Raw genomic sequence first — 18,800 nt, 5'->3', positions numbered from 1 at the left:
TTCCTCTGACAATATAGAAACAAACGAATTCCACTAGTGCTAATCCCTAGGTGATGCTTTTCAAGAGTACTTTTCTGAAACAGCCATCACAAGAATTAAAATTATTTGTTGATTTCTGCTGATTATTTCTTGTTGCTAAAACTTGCCATTTTGAATTTGCAGGTATGAATATAAGCAAGAGTGAGATAGCAAAAGAAACTTCATTAAAACCATCTCGGAGATCCCTGCCTTGCCTGGCCCAGAGCTATGCTTACTCAAAGAACTTGAGCCAATCTACCTCACTCTTCCAGTCAACTGAGAGTGAATCTCAGGCTCCCACTTCTGTAACCTCAATCCCTGCTGACAAAGCAGAGCAAGGTGAGCTCTACTTTCTTGTTTAACTTTCAAAGAATAGTGTTTTCCACTAGTGTTTATAGAGTCTTCAGGAAGGAGATTGGCATAGAAAGGAGAACAGTAGCCTATGCCAGTCAGACAAAAGGCCATTCGTTGGTGAGATGTGTGTTCATTTCTTTTTATCCTTGAAGGTAGCCAACCCCATGCAAATATGGACCTAACATTTTCTGTTGGCAAGAGAAGACAGATCAGCCACCTAAATCACTGGCTCGTTAGCATTCCTGGTGAGAATTTATTACCAGTAATTAAATATGCCAGCAATAATAAACTCAGTTCCCTAAAAAGAAAGACCCAAAACTATAAATAATACTGACAGTAAATCAGTGAACATTTGGTTGCACGAAGATGTGGTTAGACAAGTTTTGGCAAATAAAACTACACACAGCTGACTGTCTGAGACTCATTATACCTGCAGACAATCCCTTTTCACAAGAGTCAGGAGTCAGAATACAACCAGGCCCCTGTCATTCAGTGGATGGGTGTGTTTTTATTTTCCCTTCCATCTCTAAGAGCTTTTATATTATGAAAATTGATTCCCTTATGATTCCTTAGGGTTGCTTCTTCCTCTGGATAATTTGAAAATGCCAATATTCTCTTTTCAATAGTATTGGGAAATCACTATTTTAAATAGTAATCTTACATCTATGTCCAGTAAGGAAAGTGGCTAATTGTTTAAGAGAATCAAAGTGTTAAAATGTAATATAGATGTATCTCTCATTTCCACTCATTAACTTAAAAACATTTCTTCACGTTTGGCTGTTATTTGGACAGCAGTCACCACGGTAATTGTTCTAACTGTCATTATGTTTTTATTCCCCAAAACTAGAAAGTCTTTTTTGTTCTTGTTTCCAGTTAACACTGAGGAAGGCAGAAAAGACTCTGTGCTCAGATGTTCTTTTGCTGACCTCAGTGACTTTTGCTTGGGTGAGTTACTTTCTATTATTTCCTTCCTCCTTTTCCCCTCTCCAAAGGTAAACTGACTTCTACTTCAAACGTAGAACATTATTTTTTTAAGAAAAAAAAATTCATGTTTAGCCTTTAACATTTGATGGGTGAGAATAATATTCTAAGGTTAAAATATTATTAAGGTATTTCATGTACAGTTTGAAAGTCAAATACGGAAGATTTTTAATGAATAACATCCTATAACTGAAAAATATTCTGTTGTTAGTCTTTTGGAAATTTCCTTCAATTCTCGATGAATAAGTAAATTTATACTACTGTGTCTAGATTTATCAAATTTCAGCATTATTTGTGATCTCTCGTGCTAGATGAAGGTTTATTAGTTCATTCATATAACCTTTCCTTATTTTTTTCATAGTTACACTGCCATTTTAAATCTCTCCACTGATTAAATTTGTAACTATAGTATATTTGCATCTTTATATCATGTTTTTTCTTTTTTAATTTTTTAATTATTATTTTTAACATCTTTATTGGAGTATAATTGCTTTACAATGGTGTGTTAGTTTCTGCTTTATAACAAAGCTATACATATACATATATCACCATATCTCCTCCCTCTTGCACCTCCCTCCCACCCTTCCTATCCCACCCCTCTAGGTGATCACAAAGCACCCAGCTTATCTCCCTGTACTATGCGGCTGCTTCCCACTAGCTATCTATTTTACATTTGGTAGTGTATATATGTCAGTGCTAATCTCTGATTTCATCCCAGCTTAACCTTCCATCTCCCCGTGTCCTCAAGTCCATTCTCTACGTCTGCATCTTTATTCCTGTCCTGCCCCTAGGCTCATCAGAACCATTTTTTATTTTTTTAGATTCCATATATATGTGTTACCATACAGTATTTGTTTTTCTCTTTCTGACTTACTTCACTCTGTATGATGGACTCTAGGTCCATCCACTTCACTACAAATAACTTAATTTTGTTTCTTTTTATGGCTGAGTAATATGTCATTGTATATATGTGCCACATTTTCTTTATCCATTCATCCGATAATGGACACTTAGGTTGCTTCCATGTCCTGGCTATTGTAAATAGTGCTGCAATAAACAGTCAGGTACATTTCACTTTTTGAATTATGGTTTTCTCAGGGTATATGCCTAGTAGTGGGATTGCTGGGTCATATGGTAGTTCTATTTTTGATTTTTTGGGTAACCTCCATACTGTTCTCCATAGTGGCTGTATCAATTTACATTCCCACCAACAGTGCAGGAGGGTTCCCTTTTCTCTACACCCTCTCCAGCATTTATTGTTTGTAGATTTTTTGAAGATGGCCATTCTGACCAGTGTGAGGTGATACCTCATTGTGGTTTTGATCTGCATTTCTCTAATAATTAGTGATGTTGAGCATCCTTTCAAGTGTTTGTTGGCAATCTGTATATCTTCTTTGGAGAAATGTCTATTTAGGTCTTCTGCCCATTTTTAGATTGGGTTGTTTGTTTTTCTGATATTGAGCTACATGAGCTGCTTGTATATTTTGGAGGCTAATCCTTTGTCATTTGCTTCATTTGCAAATATTTTCTCCCATTCTAGGATTGTTTTTCATCTTGTTTATGGTTTCCTTTGCTGTTCAAAAGCTTTGAAGTTTCATTAGGTCCCATTTGTTTATTTTTGTTTTTATTTCCATTACTCTAGGAGGTAGGTCAAAAAGGATCTTCCTGTGATTTGTATCATAGAGTGTTCTGCTTATGTTTTCCTCTAAGAATTTTATAGTGTCTGGCCTTAACATTTAGGTCTTTATCCATTTTGAGTTTAGTTTTATGTATGGTGTTAGGAAGTGTTCTATTTTCATTCTTTTACATGTAGCTGTCCTGTTTTCCCAGTACCACTTATTGAAGAGGCTGTCTCTCTATTGTATATTCTTACCTCCTTTGTCAAAGAAAAGGTGACCATATATGTGTGGGTTTATCTCTAGGCTTTCTATCCTATTCCATTGATGTATCTTTCTGTTTTTGTGCCAGTACCATACTGTCTTGATTACTGTAGCTTTGTAGTATAGTATGAAGTCAGGGAGCCTAATTCCTCCAGCTCTGTCTTTCCTTCTAAAGATTTCTTTCGCTATTCTGGGTCTTTTGTGTATCCATACAAATTGTGAAATTTTTTGTTCTGGTTCTGTGAAAAATGCCATTAGTAGTTTGATAGGGATTGCATTGAATCTGTAGATTGTTTTGAGTAGTATAGTCAATTTCACAATGTTGATTCTTCCAATCCAAGAACATGGTATATCTCTCCATCTGTTTGTATCATCTTTAATTTCTTTCATCAATGTCTTATAGTTTTCTGCATACAGGCCTTTTGTCTCCTTAGGTAGGTTTATTCCTAGGTATTTTATTCTTTTTGTTGCAGTGGTAAATGGGAGTGTTTCCTTACTTTCTCTTTCAGATTTTTCGTTGTTAGTGTATAGGAATGCAAGAGATTTCTGTGCATTAATTTTATATCCTGCTACTTTACCAAATTCATTGATTAGCTCTAGTAGTTTTCTGTTAGCTTCTTTAGGATTCTCTATGTATAGTATCATGTCATCAGCAAACAGGGACAGTTTTATTTCTTCTTTTCTGATTTGGATTCCTTTTATTTCCCTTTCTTCTCTGATTGCTGTGGCTAAAACTTCCAAAACTATGTTGAATAATAGGGGTGACAGTTGGAAACCATGTCTTGTTACTGATCTTAGTGGAAATGGTTTCAGTTTTTCACCATTGAGAATGATGTTAGCTATGGGTTTGTCATATATGCCCTTTAAGTTCCCTCTATGTCTACTTTCTGGAGGGTGTTTATCATAAATGGGTGCTGAAATTTGTTGAAAGTGGTTCTGCATCTATTGAGATGATCATATGTTTTTTTCTCCTTTAATTTGTTAATATGTTTTATCACACTGATTGATTTGTATATATTAAAGAATCCTTGCATTCCTGGGATAAACCCCACTTGAATATGGTATATGATGCTTTTAATGTGCTATTGGATGTTTGCTAGTATTTTGTTGAGGATTTTTGCATACGCGTAATCAGTGATATTGGCCTGTAGTTTTCTTTTTCTGTGACATCTTTGTCTGGTTTTGGTATCAGAGCAATGGTGGCCTCATAGAATGAGTTTGGGAGTGTTCCTCCCTCTGCTATATTTTGGAAGAGCTTGGAAAGGATAGGTGTTAGCTCTTCTCTAAATGTTTGAAAGAATTCACCTGTGAAGCCATCTGGTCCTTGGCTTTTGTGGGTTGGAAGATTTTTAATCACAGTTTCAATTTCAGTGCTTGTGATAAGTCTGTTCATATTTCTATTTCTTCCTGATTCAGTCTTGGAAGGTTATTCTTTTCTAGGAATTTGTCCATTTCTTCCAGATGGTCCATTTTTTAGCATATAGTTGCTTATAGTAGTCTCTCATGACCCTTTGTGTTTCTGCAGTGTTTGTTGTCACTTCTTTTTCATTTCTAATTCTGTTGATTTGAGTCTTCTCCCTTTTTTTCTTAATGAGTGTGGGGCTAATGGTTTATCTATTTTGTTTATCTTCCCAAAGAACCAGCCTTTAGTTTTATTGATCTTTACTATGGTTTCCTTCATTTCTTTTTCATTTATTTCTGATCTGATGTTTAGGTTTTCTTTCCTTCTGCTAACTTTGGGGATTTTTATTCTTCTTTCTCTAATTGCTTTAAGATTAGGTTGTTTATTTGAGATTTTTCTTGTTTCCTGACGTAAGATTGTACTGCTGTAATTTTCCCTCTTAGAACTGCTTTTCCTATATTCTATAGGTTATGGGTCATCGTGTTTTCATTGTCATTTGTTTCTAGGTATATTTTGATTTCCTCATTGATTTCTTCAGTGATCTCTTGGTAGTTTAGTAGCGTATTTGTTTAGCCTCCATGTGTTTGTATTTTTTACTGTTTTTTTTTCCTGTAATTGATATCTAGTCTCATAGCATTGTGGTCAGAAAAGATACTTGATACAATTTCAATTTTCCTAAATTTACCAAGGCTTGATTTGTGACCCAAGATATGATCTATCCTGGAGAATGTTCCATGAGCACTTGAGAAGAATGTGTATTCTGTTGATTTTGGATGGAATGTCCTATAAATATCAATTAAGTCTATCTGGCCTGATGTGTCTTTTAAAGCTTGTGTTTCCTTACTTATTTTCATTTTGGATGATCTGTCCATTGGTGAAAGTGGGGTGTTAAAGTCTCCTACTATTATTGTGTTACTGTTGACTTCCCCATTTATGGCTGTTAGCATTTGCCTTATGTATTGAGGTGCTCCTATGTTGGGTGCATAAATAGTTACAATTGTTATATCTTCTTCTTGGATTGATCCCTTGATCATTATGTAGTGTCTTTCTTTGTCTCTTGTAATAGCATTTATTTTAAAATCTGTTTTGTCTGATATGAGTATTGCTTCTTCAGCTTTCTTTTGATTTCCATATGCTTGGAATATCTTTTTCCATCCACTCACTTTCAGTCTGTATGTGTCCCTAGGTCTGAAATGGGTCTCTTGTACACAGCATATATATGGGTCTTGTTTTTGTATCCATTCAGCCAGTTTGTGTTTTTTGGTTGGAGCATTTAATCCATTTACATTTAAAGTAATTATCAATATGTATGCTCCTATTGCCATTTCCTTAATTGTTTTGGATTTTTTATTGTAGGTCTGTTCCTTTTCTTGTTTTTCCTGCCTAGAGAAGTTCCTTTAGCATTTGTTGTAAAGCTGGTTTGGTGTGCTGAATTTTCTTAACTTTTGCTTGTCTGTAAGGGTTTTAATTTCTCTGTCAAATCTGAATGAGATCCTTGCTGAATAGAGTAATCTTGATTGTAGGTTTTTCCCTTTCATCACTTTAAATATGTCCTGCCACTCTCTTCTGACTTGCAGAGTTTCTGCTGAAGGATCAGCTGTTAACCTTCTTGGGTTTCCCTTGTATATTATTTATTGCTTTTCTCTGGCTTTTAATACTTTTTCTTTGAGTTTAATTTCTGATAGTTTGATTAATATGTGTCTTGGTGTGCTTCTCCTTGGATTTATCCTGTATGGAACTCTCTGAGCTTCCTGGACTTGATTGACTATTTCCTTTCTATGTTAGGGAAGTTTTCAACTATAATCTCTTAAAATATTTTCTCAGTCCCTTTCTTTTTCTCTTCTCCTTCTGGGACCCCTATAATTCGAATATTGGTTCTTTAATGTTGTTGTCCCAGAAGTCTCTGAGACTGTCCTCAATTCTTTTCATTATTTTTCCTTTGTTCTGCTCTGTGGTAGTTATTTCCACTATTTTATCTTCCAGGTCACTTATCCATTCTTCTGCAGAATAACTGATTCTGCTATTGATTCCTTCTAGAGAATTTTTAATTTCATGTATTTGTGTTGTTCATCATTGTTTGTTTGCTCTTTAGTTCTTCTAGATCCTTGCTAAACATTTCTTGTATTTTCTCCATTCTATTTACAAGATTTTGGCTCATCTTTGCTATCATTACTCTGAATTCTTTTTCAGGTAGACTGCCTATTTCCTCTTCATTTGTTTCATTTGGTGAGTTTTTACTTTGCTCCTTCCTCTGCTGCATATTTCTTTTTCTTCTCATTTTGTTTAACTGCTGTGTTTGGTGTCTTCTTTTCACAGGCTGCAGGTTTGTAGTTACTGTTGTTTTTGGTGTCTGCCCCAGTGGGTGAGGTTGGTTTAGTGGCTTGAGTAGGTTTCCTGGTGGAGGGGACTGGTTCCTGTGTTCTAGGGGTGGGGTTGTATCTTGTCTTTCTGGTGGGCAGGGCTGCATCCAGTGGTGTGTTTTGGAGTGTCTGTGAACTTAGTATAACTTTAGGCAGCCTCTCTGCTAATGGATGGGATTGTGTTCCTGTCTTGCTAGTTGTTTGGCAGGGGGCGTCTAGCACTGGAGTTTGCTGGCCATTTGGTGGAGGTGGGTCTTAGTGTTTAGATGAAGATCTCTTGGTGCACTCTCATTGATTGATATTGCATGGGGCCGGGAGGTTTCTCATGGTCCAATGTCCTGGACTTGACCCTCCCATCTCAGAAGCTCAGGCATAACACCCAGCTGGCACACCAAGACCCTGCCAGCCACACAGCTCAGAAGAAAAGGAAGAAAAAAAAAAAATGAAGAGATAGAACCCTAGGACAAATGGTAAAAGCAAACCTAAACAGACAAAAATCACACAAAGAAGCATACACATGCATGCTCAGAAAAAGAAAAAAATGAAAAATAAAAATAGATAAATAAATTAAATCAAAAATAATTCGAAAAATAAAAAAATTTGAAGTAAACGAGGAGAGAAACCAAACCCATAAACAAATCCACCAATGATAATAAGCACTAAAAACTAAACTAAGAAAAACATAAAACCAGAAACAAATTAGATGCAGAAAGCAAATCCCAAGTCTAAGTTTGCTCCCAAAGTCTGCTGCCTCAGTTTTGAGAACATTCATTGTCTGTTCAGGTATTCTTCAAATGTGGGGTTTATCAAGTTGACTCTGGGGATTTAATCTGTTGCTCCTGAGGCTGCACAGAGAAATTTCCCTTTCTCTTCTTTGTTCATACAGGTACTGGGGTTCAGCTTTGTTTCGGCCCCGCCTCTGCATGTAGGCCGCCCTGAGCCTCTTCCACACCCAGACAGGAGGAGGTTAAAGCAGCAGCTGATTAGGGCTCTCTTGCTCCCTCAGGCCAGGGAGAGGGAAAGGTATGGTTCATAATTAGAATGCAGGGCAAGCCTGTGGCCACTGCCGTGACATTGCAACAGCCTGAGGCGAGCCATGTGTTCTCCCGGGGAAGTTGTCCCTGGATCACGGGACCCTGGCAGTGGCGGGCTGCACAGGCTCCCAGGGCGGGTGTGGGTAGTGACCTGTGCTCGCACACAGGATCCTTGGTGGCAGCTGCAGCAGCATTAGTGGTTCATGCCCGTCTCTGGGGTCTGAGCTGATAGTCGTGGCTCACACCCATCTCTGAAGCTCGTTTAGGCGGTGCTCTGCCTTCTGTGGGCACACTGGGAAGGAATCCCCTCTCCTCACGCACCCCAACACAATGGTCTCTTGCTTCTTAGGCACGTCCAGACTTTTTCCTGGACTCCCTCTCAGCTAGCTGTGACACACTAGCCCCCTTCAGGCTGTCTTCACATGTCCAACCCCAGTCCTCTCCCTGGGATCTGACCTCCGAAGCCTGAGCCTTAGCTTCCGGCCCCCACCCACCGTGGCAGGTGAGCAGACAAGACTCTCAGGCTGGTGAGTGCTGGTCAGCACCAATCCTTAGTGCAGAAATCTCTCCACTTTGCCCTCTGCACCCCTGCTGCTGCACTCTCCTTCATGGCTCTGAAGCTTCCCTCCCACCCACCCCCCATCTCCACCAGTGAAGGGGCTCCCTAGTGTGTAGAAACTTTAACTCCTTCACAGCTCCATCCCAGAGGTGCAGGTCCAGTCCCTATTCTTTTTTTTTTTTTTTTTTTTTTTTGCGGTACGCGGACCTCTCACTCTTGTGGCCTCTCCCATTGTGGAGCACAGGCTCCGGACACGCAGGCTCAGCGGCCATGGCTCATGGGCCTAGCCACTCAGCAGCATGTGGGATCTTCCCGGACTGGGGCACGAACCTGTGTCCCCTGCATTGGCAGGCGGACTCTCAACCACTGCGCCACCAGGGAAGCCCGACTTATTTATTTTATATCTGGAAGTTTGTACCTCTTGATCCCCTTCACCTATTTTGCACCCAACCAACTTGCCTCCTCTCTGGCAACTACCAGTATGTTCTCTGTATCTATGAATCTGGTTTTCTTTTGCTTAATTTGTTTGTTTTGTGTTTTACAGTCCACATATAAGTGGAATTATATAAGTGAATTATGTAGTACTTGTCTTTGTCTTATTTCACTTAGCATAATATTGATGTTTTCCATCCATGTTGCCGCAATTGGCAAGATTTCGTTCTTTTACTTACGGCTGAGTAATATTCCATTACATATATATACCACTTCTTTATCCATTCATCCACTGATGGACACTTAGCTTGCTTCTGTATCTGGGTTATGGTAAATAATGCTATAGTGAACATAAAGATGCATATCATTTTGAATTAGTGTTTTTGTTATATTTGGACAGATACCCAAAAGCAAATTGCTGGATAAGATGAGAGTTCTATTTTTAATTTTTTGAAGAGTCTCCATACCGTTTTCCACAGTGGTTGCACCAATGTACATTTCCAGCAACAGTGTACAAGGGTTCCCTTTTTTCTGCATTCTTGCCAAAACTTGCTGTTTCTTGTCTTTTTGATAATAGCCATTCTGACAGGTGTGAGGAGGTACCTCATTGTGGTTTTGATTTGCATTTCCCTGATGAATAGTGACACTGAACATCTTTTCATGTGCCTATTGGCCATCTGTATGTTTTCTTTGGAAAAAATGTTTATTCATATCCTGTGCTCATTTTTTAATCAAGTTGTTTGTTTTTTTGATGTTGAGTTGTATGAGGTTTTATTATTTTTTGGATATTAACCCCTTATTAGATATATGATTTACAAATATTTTCTCTCAGTCAGTAGGTGTCTGTTTCTTTTGTTGATGATTTCCTTCACTGTGCAGAAGCTTTTAAGTTTAATGTAGCCCCATTTGTTTATTTTTGCTTTTTGCTGTTGAAGTCAGATCCAAAAAAATACATTGCTAAGACTGATGTCAAAGAGCTTACTACCTATGTTTTCTTCTAAGAGTTTTATGATTTCAGGTCTTAAACATTCAAATCTTTGATCCATTTTGAGGGGTTTTGTTCTGTTCTGTTTTGTTTTTCATATATGGTATACAATGGTGCTACAATTTCATTCTTTTGTGTGTAACTGTCCAGTTTTTCCAACATCATTTATTGAAAAGACTGTCCTTTCCCCATTTGTATATGCTGTCCTCCTTTGTCATAAAATAATTAACCATATGTGCTTGGGTTAATTTCTGGGCTGTCTATTCTGTTCCATTGATTTATGTGTCTTTTTTGTACCAGTGCTATACTGTTTTGATTACCTAGCTTTATTGTATAGTTTGGAATCAGGTAGCAGGGTATCTCAGCTTTGTTCTTTCTCAAGATTGCTTTGGCTATTTGGGGTCTATTTGGAGTCTCTTGTGGTTCCATACAAATTTGAGAATCATTTGTTCTAAGTCTGTGAAAAATACTATTGGAATTTTGATAGGGATTGCATTGAATCTGTAGATTGCTTTAGGTAGTATGAACATTTTAAAATTATTAATTCTTCCTATCCATGAGCATGGAATACCTTTCCATTTATTTGTGTCTTATTCAGTTGTTTTCATTAATGTATTGTAGTTTTCAGAGTACAGGTCTTTCATCTTTTTGATTTAATTTATTCCTAGGTATTTTATTCTTTGGAGTGCAATTGTAAGTGGGATTGTTTTCTTAATTTCTCTTTCTGATAGTTCATTATTAGTGTACAGAAACACAACAGATTTTTGTATAGTGATTTTGTATCATGAAATTTTACTGAATTTATTAGTTTTAATAGTTTTTTGGTAGAGTTTTTAGAGTTTTCTATATATAATACCATATCATCTGCAAATAATGACAGTTTTACCTCTTCCTTTCTAATTTGGATGTATTTTATTTCTTTTTCTTGCCTAATTTCTCTGGCTAGGACTCCCAATACAATTTTAAGTAAAAGTGGTGAGAGTGGGCATCCTTGTCTTGTTTTTGATTTTAAAGGAAAAGTTTTCAACTTTTCACCATTGAGATATTACCTGTGGGTTTGTAATGTATGTCTTTTATTATGTTGAGGCTCATTCTCTCTATAACCACTTTTTTGAGAGTTTTTTATCATAAATGAATATTGAATTTTGTCATATGCTTTTTCTGAATTTATTGAGATGATTATATGATTTGTATGCTTCATTTTGTTAATGTGGTTTGATTTGTGAATGTTGAACCATTCTTGCATCTTTGGAATAAATCCCAGTTGATCATGGTGTATTATCCTTTTAATGTATTGTTGAATTTTGTTTTCTAGTATTTTGTTGAGGATTTTTGCATCTATTTTCATTAGGGATATTGGTCTGTAATTTTCTTTCTTTGTGGTGTCCTCTGGTTTTGGTATCAGGGTAATGCTGTCCTTGTAAAATAAGTTTGGAAGTGTTCCTTCCTTCCTCTTTTTGGAGGAGTTTGAGGAGCATAAATATTAAATCTTTGAATGTTTGGTAGGATTCACCAGTGAAGCCATCTGGAGCTATACTTTTTTGTTGTTGTTATTCTTGGGAGAGTTTTGATTGCTGATTCAATCTTCTTAGTAGAAATTGGCCTATTCAGATTTTTATTTCTTTATGGTTCAGTCTTGGAAAACTGTATGCTTCTAGGAATTAATCCATTTCCTCCATGTTGTCCAATTTGTTGGCATAAAATGTTCATATTAGTTGCTTATGATCCTTTGTATTTCTGTGATATCAGTTGTAACTTCTCTTTCATTTTTGTTTTTACTTATTTGAGCCCTCTCTTTTTATCTTGGTGAGTCTAGCTAAAGGTTTGCCAATTTCATCTTTTCAAGGAGCCAGCTCTTATTTTCATTGATCTTTTCTATTGTCTTTTTAGTCTCTATTTATTTCCACTCTGATTTTCTTATTTCTTTCCCTTTACTAACTTTGGGTTGTGTTTCTTTTTCTTTTTCTAGTTTGTTTAGTGTAAAGTTAGATTGTTTATTTGAGTTTCTTGGGTTTTTGTATGTTTCTTCAGGTAGGCTTGCATTGCTACTCTTAGAAATGCTTTTACTACATTCCATAGATTTTGAATGTTCATATTCATAATGTTCATTTATGTCATATTTATGTTTTCATTTTGTCTCTAGGTATTTTTTTAATTTATCCTTTGATTTTTTTTTGATGACCCTGTGGTTTTTCAGTAGCATATTGTTTAATCTCCACATATTACTGGTTTTCTAGTTCTCTTCATGTAATTGATTTCTAGTTTCATGCTGTTGTGGTCAGAAAAGATACTTGATATGATTTCAATAATCTTAAATTTTTTGAGACTTGTTTTGTGACCTAACATGTGATATATTCTGAGAATGTTCTGTGTGTGCTTTAGAAGAATGTGTATTCTGTTGCTTTTGGATGGAATGTTTTGCATATATCAATTAAACCCACCATTTAAGGCCAATGTTTTCTTATTGATTTTCTAACCAAATGATCTATCCATTGATGCAAGTGGAGTGTTAAAATTCAATACTATTATTGTATTTTATTATTTCTCCATTTAGGTCTCTTAATATTTGCTTTATATATTTTGGTGCTACTGTGTTTAGTGCTTATATATTTATAGATGTTATATCCTCTTGTTGGATTGTCCCCTTTATCATTATGTAATGCCCTTCTCTGTCTTTTATTACAGTTTTTGTTTTAAAGTCTATTTTGTCTGATATGAGTACAGCTACATAAGCTTTCTTTTTGTTTCCATTTGCATAGAATATTTTTCTTTTCAGCTCTTAACTTTCATTTTGTGTATGTCCTTCATTCTGAAGTGAGTCTCTCATAGGCAGCATATAGATGAGTCTGGTTCTTTATCCATTCAGCCATTCTATGCCTATAGATTGGAGCATTTAGTCTATTTACATTTAAAGTAATTATTGATCGTATGTACTTTTTTGCCATTTTTGTCAATTTTTTTCTGGCTGTTTTTGTAGTTCCTCTCTGTTTCTTTATTCTATTCTTTCTCTCTTCCCTTGTGGTTTGATGATTTCCTTTAGTGTTATGTTTAGATTCCTTTCTCCTTTTCTTTTGTGTATCTACTATAAGTAGATACATAGCAGTCTAAGTTGCTAGCAACTTAAATTTGAACATGTTCCAAAGTTCTACATTTTTACCCCCCAACCTTGTTTTTTATGTCACATTTTATATCTTTTCATTTTATGAATTTTTAACTAATTTTTATACTTTTAGTTAATTTTACTACTTTTGTCTTTAACTTTCTTACTAGATTTATAAGTGATTAATTCACTACCTTTTCTATATATTTACCTTTGCCAGTGAGATTTTTACTTTTATGTTTCCTCCAAGGGAAGAAATCTCATTTAGCACCTAGTTTCAGGCTGATTGAAAACCATGCCCTCAGGCAGCATCTTTTAATGTATGCAAATACATACAGTTTCTATGGGGCCGCAATCCTAAACCTTACTGGTCTTTAGACCAGGAGATCTGAGGGTGGCCTTAGGGGACAGTTACAAATATCAGGGCTCCAGGTAAGTGTATAAGCTATTATCAAGTTGTAGTGATGCAAAGGGGTTGCACAATGTTGCTGTCTCCCTGCTTATCTCCCTGCTTCCCTGGAAGTACCTCCACAGCCTCTAGGTGTGTGGGAAAACTTAAACCTGTCACTCAGGCTGAAGCTCCAGCATAAATAAATAGGCTTTTTCACAGGAAGATGGGGGTGGTTTCAGTCTGCTCTCTGTGCTGTGCCCTGAGGGTGGTTGCCTGCCAAGAATTGTCTCTGATTGTTACAGTCCAGTGGAGACCAGGTTGGCCACCAGGGTCACCTGATCAATAAATACCACCAGAGCGCCTGCTGGCTTTTCTGAGGCAACTAGAGTGTAGGAAGCCGGGCACTCTTGCAGGCTTTAGGAAGAGAGAAAATGCCTTGACTGTGCCTGCTTGCAGGCTTCAGTGTTACAGTGGGAGAATGCCTTGTAGAGCTTTGGAATATGTTCAAATTTAAGTTGCTATCAACTTAAAATAGACTGTTACGTGCATAGGATGTTATATGTGAGCCTCTTGGTAACCACAAAGCAAAAACTTACAGTAGATACAGAAAAGAAAAGGAGAAAGGAATCTAAACATAACACTAAAGACAATCATCAAACTACAAGGGAAGAATGCTGTGACTGCTCTTGTTCCCTGGTCCCAGACAGCAAGCAAGTGTCACAACTGCCTGAGCTTTTTGGTTTCAGCAAGGCAGTGAGACAGTGCAGTGACTGCTTGTCCCACCTGTCTTAGCAAGGCAGCAGGAGGCTTTGACTTGCCTGTCTGTGCTAGCAGGGCAGGTAGAGAGTACAAAAATGGTGTCCACCAACACCTCTGGGGAGAGATTTCAACTATCTCCTGCCCTTCCAGCAGATGCTTTAAGATTAGCAAGTGAATCTCCTTCACATACAGTCTAGGCACTTTTTAAACTGCTGCTGTTGTGAGGGATCCTGGGGTGAATGAGACCACATGCAAGCCCTTTAAAAGGTGAATCTCAGTTCCCTGTGGCCCTTTGGGCCCCTTGAATGTATTCCTGTTTGTTTCCTAGCTAGGTATTTTGGGGGCTTTTCTTTCTGGTGCAGATACGAAGGGCTGGGGTGCCTCGTGCAGGGCACAAATCCCTTGTTCCTCTGAGAAAAGTGCTGAGCTGGGGAGATCCCTCCCTGTTGTTTGTCACTGCACTGGGAGTGAAATTTTGGCAAGACTGTCAAATATGTTCTCTCCTACCTGTCTTGATGTCTTTTATCTTGTGTCTTGGAGGAGCAGTTCATCTAGTTTTCAGGTCTTTCTCAGAAGAAAATGACACGTACGTAACTGTAGATTTGATGTGTACCCAGGAAGAGGTGAGTCCTGGTTCTTCTTATGCTGCCATCTTGGACTTAATTTTATTTTAATCTTCAACCTCAACTACTTTGGCAGTCCTAAAACACGTTATCATTAGTAATGAATGGGAAAGTTACATAGTGGCAAATAAGTGGGGACCAACTAATAAGATCACCCACACATATTTAAAATTGTTCAAGAGTTACATCATCCACTTCCAGAGCCTTAAGCAGTTATAATACAATGTAACAGCATAATGAAATGAAATAGCATTATAATAAAGAAGAATGGTTGAGCTGGAATAATTTGGCTATTAAAATTATACTCCCAGAGATGACTCTAAAGTTTATGTTGCAATCTTAGTAGCCTGCTGTATTGATCACCTCCAGTTTTGAGCTGGTGCTGGTTTGCAAACAAAATTTAGAAGACTTTATGGATTCCCACTTGACTCAACAAAAGTTTTTATTATAAATAATGCTATTGGTGATTGTAAAAGAGATATTTAGATTAAATTTTAAATTGTTCATTGGCATACTCAAGGTAAGTACCTTGTTTCCTACCCACTTAGGCTTAAAAGGGAAGATAAGCCTTTTTGGTTGCTCCAAATTACATAATTTGTTTCGTGGATTCTAAACATTAGAATTATGAATTTAAAGAAAGACCAAAGGAAGGGAATATATATTTCTTCAATACCTTATGTGTACAAGTCACATAGATTATTCCATTTAATCCTTGGAACGAGAAGATTTATTATCCCAAATTTTCATATTAAGAAACTGACCCACTGTCACTCAGCGAATAATTGGCATAACCAGAATTTTAACTTGGGTTTCATGGAACCAATATTATTTCTCTTTCCATTACATTAGGCTCCTTGTTTCAAGATACTAAATGATTTTCTTAAGCTTTGAGAATCTTGGTTTCTTGGTTGTTTTTTTGTTTGTTTGTTTAATATAATGGTTTTATTGACATACAATTCACCTTAACCATACAATTCACCCACTCAAAGTAGTGGGTGAAAATTCAGTGGTTTTTAGCATATTCTCAAAGGTATGCACCCATCACTACAGTCAATTTAGATCATTCCTGTCACCTCAAAAAGAAATCCCCCACCTATTAGTAGTCAACTGTTATTGCAAGTCCAATGCCCCAAGCTGTAGGTAATAACAATTTACTTTCTGTCTCTATAGATTATTCTGAAAAGTTCATAAAAAAATGGAATCATACAATATTTGAACCTCTGTGACTGGCTTTTTTCACCTGGTATAATGTTTCCAGGGTTCATCCATGTTTTTGCATTAATCAGTACTTCAGTCCTTTCTATTGCTGAATAATATTCCATGGTATGGATAAAATGTATTTTATTTATTTGTTCATCAGATGATGGACATTTTGATTTTAGTTTCCACTTCTTGGCTATTATGAATAATGCTTCTACAAGCATTTGTGTACAATTTTTTTGTGAAATTATGTTTTCATTTCTCTTGAGTGTTATACCTATATCATATGGTAACTCTATGTTAAAAGTTTTGAAGAACTGCCAGACTGTTCTCCACAGCAGCTGCACCATTTTTCTTTCCCACCAACAGTGTATGAAGGTTCAATTTCTCAACATTCTCACCAACACTTGTTATGGTCTTTCTTTTTGATTATACCCATCCTAGTGAGTTTGAAGTGGTCTCATTGTGGGTTTGATTTGCATTTCCCTGAGAGCTAGTAATGTTGAGCATCTTTTCGTGTGTTTGGTTATTTTTGTTTATTTGTTTTGTTTTTTTACCACTTGTATATGTTTTTCAGAGAAATGTCTATCCAGATCTTTTGCCCATTTTTAAACTGGGTTGTTTGTCTATTATTGAGTTGTAAGAGTTATATATACATATACAAGTCCCTTATCAGATATATGATTTGCAAACTTTTTCTCATATTCTGTAGGTTGTCTCTCTTTCTTGATGATATTCTTTAAAGTACACATTTTTAATTTTGATGAAATACAATTTATTTTTTAAAGGGTGTATGTCTTCCTACAGGAGAGTAACAATAGTTCCATTTTTCATAATCAAAATTATCTGTTTTCTACTGTACCAGAAAGTTGTTAGATGTTTTTTGTTTTTTGAAAGTCTGTTTTTCTTAATTATCAAACTTCCTGGATTTTAAAGACACTATCAGTTGTGAAAAGCATCATCAAATTAATAAGCATTTTTAGGAAAAATGGATTGCTCCTATGTTAAATAATACATGGAATGTTGACCCCATCCTGATTTCAGAAATGCTAAAATGTGGGGGAAAAGCATCTTAGGATAATGAAATATGATATATATTTGGTATTGTAATTTAGTGTTATTGTTGAAATTATGCAGTTTGTTTGAAATTTAATTTCTTTTTATCACATAGGGCAAATTTCATACAAATAAGGTCTGTGTCCTTGATCAGAACCAAAACACACTGGTAGGTTTTGTTTATATTTCAGATAATCCTTCTAATGGAAGAAGGATTAGCTCTATTAATCAAAATGCAGTGTGGTCCTCTTCACTGTCACTCTCAGATCTTAATACCAACTGCAATTTTTTAAACTTCTACTATTTATAATACACATAAAATTCTGGCAAGAATAATAGAAAAAGGTCTAGGGGGAGGGGAAAACTACTATTCCTCTGCCAAAATAAGAGAATGTTTCACATTCTTTTCATACTGTAGTTTTCACTCTTTGTCCTTAAGTTTACATAGTTTTACAAAGTTGCACTCGGAAGGGGAAGCATATTTGAAAAAAAATATATCAAAATAGAAGAAAAGTAGCTTTTTAACTTAATAGTATACATTAAGCATTTCTATATGTTGTCAGTCTGTAAAATTAGCAATTTAACAGATGGAAAATAGTCCCACATATGAGTGTACCATCTATTCATCAGTTTATTCAACAGACACTAAGTGCTTACAAAACGCTAAACAATGAGCTAAATAATGGGTATGTAGCAGTGAACAAAACAGTCACCTCACCAATGGCACTTACAGTGAGAAGAGATAGATAACTGTCTATCAGCGCTCTCTCTCTATTTTTTTCTTTGTCTCTCATATAGGTACAAGCACAAATATATGCATGTAGAACATGTATATGTTCATTTGTATATATACATATACATACATATGCACGTGTATATATACATGTGTATATATAGCATAAACATATACATATGTTATATAGCTATGTTATAACAATGATATATATGTACATATGTAGCACATATGTTTTGCATATGTGTGTATTATTTTATATCAGGTGCTGATAAAAGTAATAAAGCCTTATGAGAAGACAGAGAACTATAGAAGTTTCTATTTTAGAAACAGTGGTCAAGGAGAGATTCTCTGATGTGACATGAGCAGAACTCTGACTGGAAAAGGGATTGAGCATTCTTGACAGAGAGACGAGCAAGTTCAAAGGCCCTGTGGTGAGAGTATACTTAACATCAAGGAACCCAGTGCAGCTGGATTGGAGGAAGTGAGGGTAGGGTTGTAGGACAGGGATGAGATGTGGTAGTAAGGAGACAGATGATGCATACACGGTGTGTCATATTATGGACTATGACTTTTACTTAGAGCTACAAAATTATTGGAAGGTTTTGAGTAAAGGTTAATGTGATTTAAGTTAGGTTTTAAAAGGGCTACTCTGGCTGCCATGTAATAGGGGCAAAAGATAGGAACAGATCAGTTAGGAAGACTCTTATAGACTTCTACTCGAGATAGTGATGGCTTGGATTAAGAAACTGTTATCAAGTATTGACAAATGATCCATTTCTAGATATAATTTGAAGATAGTTCAGGTAAGATTTACTGAGCATTTAAATCCATTTAGTTATTCAACAAATATATATTGAATGGCAACTAAGTGCCCTTAGTTGTTCTAGATGTTAGGGATGAAGCAGTAAACAAAAAGACAACAAAAGTGAA

At 36.2% G+C, this 18,800-nt stretch overlaps 1 protein-coding gene across 1 annotated transcript in view; it reads left to right on the top strand.

The window, feature by feature from the left end:
* ANO3 (anoctamin 3) overlaps positions 1–18,800 on the top strand; it is a 414,788-nt gene that overhangs the window by 222,118 nt on the left and 173,870 nt on the right. Inside the window, 2 exon segments of the mRNA XM_060159496.1 lie at positions 163–357; positions 1,246–1,317. Coding sequence (XP_060015479.1) covers positions 163–357; positions 1,246–1,317 — 267 coding nt within the window.

This window comes from Lagenorhynchus albirostris, chromosome 9, assembly GCF_949774975.1.
Source record: "Lagenorhynchus albirostris chromosome 9, mLagAlb1.1, whole genome shotgun sequence".
Taxonomy (NCBI): domain Eukaryota; kingdom Metazoa; phylum Chordata; class Mammalia; order Artiodactyla; family Delphinidae; genus Lagenorhynchus; species Lagenorhynchus albirostris.
This window is presented reverse-complemented; position numbering and strand designations above follow the sequence as displayed.